This window comes from Nelumbo nucifera, chromosome 5 (assembly GCF_055504915.1).
Source record: "Nelumbo nucifera cultivar China Antique chromosome 5, China Antique-T2T, whole genome shotgun sequence".
Lineage (NCBI taxonomy): Eukaryota > Viridiplantae > Streptophyta > Magnoliopsida > Proteales > Nelumbonaceae > Nelumbo > Nelumbo nucifera.
In genome coordinates this window covers 9,938,559-9,945,337 of record NC_142653.1, presented here as the reverse complement: position 1 = coordinate 9,945,337, position 6,779 = coordinate 9,938,559, and the positions used below count along the sequence as shown (strand labels likewise).

General features: G+C 40.8%; 1 protein-coding gene across 1 annotated transcript; it reads right to left on the bottom strand.

Moving 5' to 3' along the window:
• Window positions 1-4,298: 4,298 nt before the first annotated feature.
• On the bottom strand, window positions 4,299-6,192 carry LOC104606985 (uncharacterized protein At4g06744-like). Its single transcript, XM_010272466.3, has one exon. The coding sequence runs from the start codon at window positions 5,852-5,854 to the stop codon at window positions 4,427-4,429; it is 1,428 nt and encodes a 475-aa protein (XP_010270768.1). The 5' UTR covers window positions 5,855-6,192; the 3' UTR covers window positions 4,299-4,426.
• Between the last annotated feature and the right edge of the window lie 587 nt (window positions 6,193-6,779).

Here is a 6,779-nt window from a genome sequence, read left to right as displayed (position 1 = left end):
CCCTTCCACCAATGCCCTATTGCAGGTTAAACCTTGGTTGTTTCAATCTTTATTTTCTGCTTTCGAATGGCCATCAAGATTATTTATCTGAAAAGAATACAAAAAAATAAAGTTAAGTGTGGAGCCTTTTGGGTGAAGAGATAACAAAGGGGTCTAACTATTTTATCTGAAGAGATTATTTCCGCAGTTGAGGGTCTAACTATTTTATATGCAGCAAATGAAAAAAAATAATAATAATTCAGCGGAATCAAACAAATAACAAAGGGGTTTTCGTCAATGATTCAATGTGAATGTTTTATTTTTTTAAAATAAAAATAAGTGGCATAACAACAAAAACAACACATTTTTACCGATGTGGCAGTTGTTCTTGTATTAGAAAAAGAAAAAGAAAAAACAAAACCATCGAACACCCAAAATTAAAAAGAGTTAAAAGAAAAAACAGAGTTAATCGCAACCACATTGGGCGCATTATGATTTTTCTTTCTTTAATCGAGATACTACAAAACCCCACGTCGTGGAGACATTCAAGGCCAAATACAGGGTCAATGATCAAAAGGGGAAGCAGGTGCGGATTACTTAAGTGTAGAATACAGCACCGTTGCGTCGGAATATTCTGGTTATCGTTCACAGTAGTGAATGAGAAGATCTTGGCTACAGTATAGAGCCTTAAGACATGTTGTCATCAAGCCTAGCTAGAAAGTAGAAACTCCATGACATTGACATGGTTTTATGCTTTCAATTTGGTATGGCTTCTGGAGTGGGATACCTCTGGAGCCAAAAGCTGCTTCATTGCGGTGGTCTAATTTAGCTCCACTCTTAATGGCGGAAAGCAAGCGCACTCAACAGCTGCTAGCACTAGCACAGACATATATTGTACATTTGCACATTCCTTGATTATAACCAAATCCCAATAACAAAATAATATTTTTAGTGCAGTTGACAGTTGAGACATTGTGGTGCTGTTTCAGTTTCAAAACCAATTGCGATGACAAGGGTGCTCAAGCGCATTCCCAATAGGTATTGGAATCTTCCTTTTCTTTTTCCTAAGAAATATCAAATATCAAATACAAACCAATTGAGACATTGTGGACCTTTGAAATCTTCCTTTTCTTTTTCCTAAGAAAAAAGTGAACTTTTTATTGTTAATTATAGGGAAAATTCCCAATAGGTATTCTGTACTTTAGGCCAAATGCTAATTTAATATCCGAACTTTAAAACGCGACAATCTAGTACTTTTACTTTCATTTTGCGACAATCTAGTACCTACCGTTAACAGACCATCAGTTATGTATATCACGTGACCTCATGTGCGATTTGAGACTTTTAAAAATGTCAAAATTACCCTTGGACATTGTTGATCATCTTCTTTTTCGATAAGATGAAACAGAACCCAAACACACTGTTCATCATCTTCTTTCTCAAGAAGACGTTTTAACTGATTACCTCCGATTAGTCGCAGCAGCAAATCTCTTGTCGTCACCAACTTCTTCTTCTTCTCTGGCTTGGGAGTCCTGCAAGAGGAGCCAAAGAAAATGGGGTCTGAGTGCACAATAAAATCGTTGCACCAAGACATGAAAGAAAAAGGAAATAAAAGAACGAGAGGGGAGAATCAGCTAATGTGTGCTGAGGTGAGTACCGGTTAAAAAGGGGGCCGGTTTAGATCACCGGTGACATCGGAAAGCTGGTGCAGTTTTTGAACAAAATTTGAAGAAAAAAGAAGAGAGAGAGAGAGAGAGAAGAAGAAGAAGAAGAAGATAACGAGAAATAACGAATGAGAAAAATGGAAAAACAGAGAAATCATGATTTGACTAATCTTCAGTCTTCACTTGGGTAGAAGTAGGACTGCTGTGCATGCAATCGAGTTGATGAGATGAGTGGTGGGATTCATCTATCTCGGTGCTTGATCAAATCCAGCCGTCGGTTCCTTTAGTCATGGTGAACTGCAGATCGGAGAGTTGTCGATCCTCTTGCTTGGGTCGACGGAAGTGGTGGCGGTTGTCTTCTGCAAGGGAAGATCGGAGTGGGGGTGCAATGACCATTTTTGTTCTGAAGATGGTACAAGGGAAGGTGGTGGTGGTTGGGGTGTAGAAGAGGTGAGATCTGGTGCTATTGGTGTAAGTTGAGGAGGGGACAACGACGATGACGAGAGCGATGGAGGATGAGGAGACGGTGGTATTGGCCATCACTTTTTGATCCTCATCGTCGACGGAGTGGATGGAGAGAGAAAGTGAGGGAGAAGATGAGAGACGAGAGATGAGGACAACTCCGGCGGCGTCTGCAACGACGATTAATATTTATCAAACCTGGTTTTAGCCCTTTTTTTGAATTGGTATCAGATACTGTCATCGTTAGTTTGCCAAGTGATCTTACTAACGGTTTGAGGGATTTGTCCGCTGAGGTTGTTATGCTTGAGATTGAAGCTTAACGTCACCGACAATCTGCCAAGTGATCTTCGGATCTCTCTGGAGAAATGATTGAAGGAGAGGTTTAGAGTCTCGGAAAGTGATTTCAAATCATCGAGATCAGCTGGGATCGATCTATTGAATTCGTTTGACGACAAATCGAATTCAACCAAGTTATCAAGATTGGGCCAAATTCAATTGAGAATCTTGACAGAGAACAAGCCTCTGCAACTAAAGGCGGGGGGAAATGATAGATCGAAGGACATTTTTGTCTTTTTGCATGTCAGTTAATGACCGATTAACGATGGGTATTAGATTATTTCAAAATAAAACTTAGGGTACAGTCGACATAAAGTATAGGGTAACTATCGAGAATTTTCCCTTAACTATATTATATTACCCGTAAAATCACCCAGAAGGGCTGTGGCTGCGATGACTCCAAAATAAATAAAGTAAATACCCCATCCAGAGTCCAGACCGGTGGTGGTCCATCATAACCCAATATTGTTTTGGTCTCCTCATGCTCATTCTCCATCCTGTCTTGGAACATTAATTTCTTCTACTCATATTAATCTCGTTATTATTGCCACTTGTGTCAGCAGCAATACAATACCATTGCTTTTAAACTTATTATCTGCTTGCGCTTGGTGTGATTCTGGATTCAATTCAACCAACCTGATGAGATTGAAGCCGGGCTGCCTTTGAAAATCTTCCTCCATCATCATAGAATTATACCCTTTCTGTGCTTGCAGTCTTTAATTTGTATCCTTGGCTTGGGAGACCTTTTCGGTACAATTTCCACATTCCATTTGATCTGTTGAGGCGGACAAACGTGTGTCAGAGAGATTTGCAGACTGACTCAATTGTCAGCTCCTTTTCCACATTAGCTCATGCATGCAGGACGAATTAATGGATCTCCTCTTGTACTTCTTTCAATTATATATTCCTATCTCTTTGCTCCATCTTAATTAATTAGAATGCACCTGGCTTCCATGGGTTTTAGAAATTGGAACACCAAAATATCCTATCCGTCCTTTAATAATTTTCTAACAAATATCCTTCTTAATCTTTTCTTTTATCTTCATCAAATAATTCCACCATCTCGACTATGAAGTTGGCTTTAATTGCCCCAACAATCCACATCTAGTGTTTGCGGTTGATCATTGCTTATCACTCGATGCCGAAATCTTTGGATATTTCTAGGCTGTGTTATTGATTCGGCAGAAATACAAGATGGAGAAGGATGAGCTGATTAATGCTGCTTTTTTTTTTTATAGGTTTCGTTGTTGTATCGACTTAGAATTAAAATAAGGTGTAAAATCTGGAGAATTAGTTGATTTTCCCGGTGTTCTCCATTGTCATTTAAGCGGAGTGGAAAATATCAAAATATCATAATGTAATGTAAATGATCGAGTTAATACTTTGCCGCGAGATGTAATTAATTTCAATACAGAACTTACATATATTTTGGCAAAGCTCTCTCTCTCTCTCTCTCAATGCTTTGAAACGGGAACAAAAGTTATACGCCCACTAACATCCAATCACGAATGTTGACACTCACCGTTCCACTTTTAGTTTTGATATTGAATCGCATAAGATTCAGACTGCTGGTTCTTTGTAATGCTGGGTAAATGCAACAACTACGTACAACTTAAGGCTACTGATTGAAGGGCCAATGGTTATTTCTGGATTTGTGTAGTAATCAATTAGTAGGTACACAGATTTTGACACAACATAACTCTACTGAACGTTCACCATTTTGAGTTCCGATCCACAATGAACGATGATCAGAACCATTCATTTCGTAGATTTCTTATTATTACAGATATACAGACACTGGAGAAATTAAAACATGTTAAATATAATTGACAAGCAAGTCTTTCCTTGGATTAGACATTAGAGAAACTGGTAGTAATTATTCTTATTTGAGAGTGCAGGACAACCTTTTTCTTTCTTGGGTTCATATATCCTTTCCTTTACGTACAATTCTTAATAATAATCAAGAAATTAAAGTAAATTAGTAGTTATGGCAACGGCGGCGGTCGACGATGACTTACCAGTGCGGAGTAAGAAGGCGAAGTAAAAGACACTGCGGTCTTCGAAGGCGGCAAGGAATGAAGAGAAGAGTGATTGATGTTGCAAGGAACGACGTTAGCATTATACCGCGGGAGGGAGCTGGGACAGTGCTTGAGATGGAAGTAGTAGAAGTCCCAGCACTCAGCTGCTGGTCTCTGGTTGGGAAGGCCGTGAATGCAGTTGTTACTCACATCGAGCACTCCTCTCTTGATCAAACTTCTACAGGTTGGGCCCAAGTATCTAAAATAATTATCGGACAAGGACAAGTTTGCCAGGTTTCCCAGACCGCACACCTCCTCCGGTATCTTGCCGTAAAACTGGTTACCCGCCAATTTTAGCACCTCCATCTTCTCTAAACACGCAAACGAGCAGGGGATAGGACCTGTGAGAAAGTTGTTCCCAACGTCAAACACCGTCGCCGATGTCAACAGCCCGATCTCGTAAGGGAGGCAACCCGATAGCTTGTTGTTCAAGAAGAGCACCTCCACTAAGGTCGCAGAAGCGTTGCCGATGCTACGCGGAATAGAACCCACGAAGTTATTGTTTGCAAACGTTAGATAGCGTACCGGAGTATTTCCCAGGTTATTTGGGAGTGTCTGCATGAAGTTGTTGTTGTTTATGAAGAGAACGTCAAGAGGTTGCGTGAATATCTGGGCTGGCACTGACCCGCTGAAGGAATTAAAACGAATATCCAAGAAGGAAAGTCCGTTCATGCCCAGCACCGCCGTCGGGAACTGACCCGAGAACAAGTTGTTACTTATGTCGAGCTCGTACAAGTAGCGGAGTTGGGCGATCTTCGGGGAGATGATGCCGGTAAAGTTGTTGGTGTTGGCATGGAAGATGGCGAGATCAGGGAGCAGATCGATGAAGCCGTCGAGGGTAGGTGCGGCAAGTTGGTAGCCATTGAAATCAATGCCGGCAAGAGCCCTGACGCTCGGATCGTCAGGTGGGTTGTCACAGTAGAAGCCCCTGTAGTTGCATATGTCGGAGCCTACCCAGGTACTGGTGATTCCCAAGGGGTCGGAGGTGATAATGTTCTTGAAGCTTTGGATTATGGGGTACACCAAAGCGAGCCTTTGGTTTTCGAATACTAGGTCTGGTGCAGGAGATGGCGAACAATTGCAGACTTCACCAAGTGGATGATCACTTGCTGCTGCTTTTCCGCTGATGCCGCTATGACCTGCGTTGATTTCAAGAGCTTCTCTACTGGTTATTTTGTAGACTGCAGCGTCCCCCAATGCGTGTAGGAAACAGGGAAGGAGAGTGAGGATGATGAAGGTGAGAACTGGAGATTTGACGGGGAAAGGAATGGTACTCATATTTGTTTGGATGTTCTTTGCTTTCTTTTCCCCCTTGTAAAGACGAGTACAAGTCATGAGTACCCAATGGAGATAGAAAAATGGGATTTAATTGGAAGAAAGAAGTTACAAATAGACGTACGGGGTGATGGATGAAAATACTGATACACCCACCTTGAGCTTGAGGTCCAATTATTTAAGTACTGGACGAGGAAGAAGCATCATAATAGTAATTCGATCTGGTTTTCATCAATAGAGTTTTGATGGGCGTTTGTTTAACACTTGTGATGATCAGTCTTCTAATTCATTCGTTGTTGTTGCTCTGCCAGCTACTTGCTGAGCTGAGAGGTCGTGAATAAGCATGAACTTTTTGAACTCTCTCTGGCTCTGTAACTGTCTCTGTCTCTGTCTCACTCATTATATTCAAAGAGGTGAGGTGCATTCCTATTTGGGAATTGGGATCCAGCAGTGGATGGGATCAGCTCCTGATACTGATACTGATAGGTAACCGCTAAGCAGCACTATCCGGAATTAAATAAAACTCAATGGCTCAAAGTTTCAAAGAAAAAGAATAATGGTGATGAGCACGCTTTTGCTTATTGAATCACCACTAGCTCGCTTTGTTCCCATTTCTTTTTTAAGTTGTGGCGTTTCTACTTTTCACATTGGACAACGACATTATCACGAATAAGTGCGCCAACGAGAGTGGGCGAACTTTGTTTTTGCTGCGTCTCATTCCTACTCTCCCCCACCTTACTTTTTTTTTTTGTAATTTTTTACGTGTTGATCAATAATTCTCTCTCTCTCTCTCTCTGTTTCATACACAAGTCATCATACAAATGACATTAATGACCAAGTTTTTTCCCAACCATTACCCACTTAATAATCTTCTTGCTTTCATAATTCTCAGTTTAATACTAATGATGTATAATTAACATTCCAAATACTCGCATTTGATGATAACTTTGGTCGGATAACCTCCTATGTTGTAAATGGTACTTTC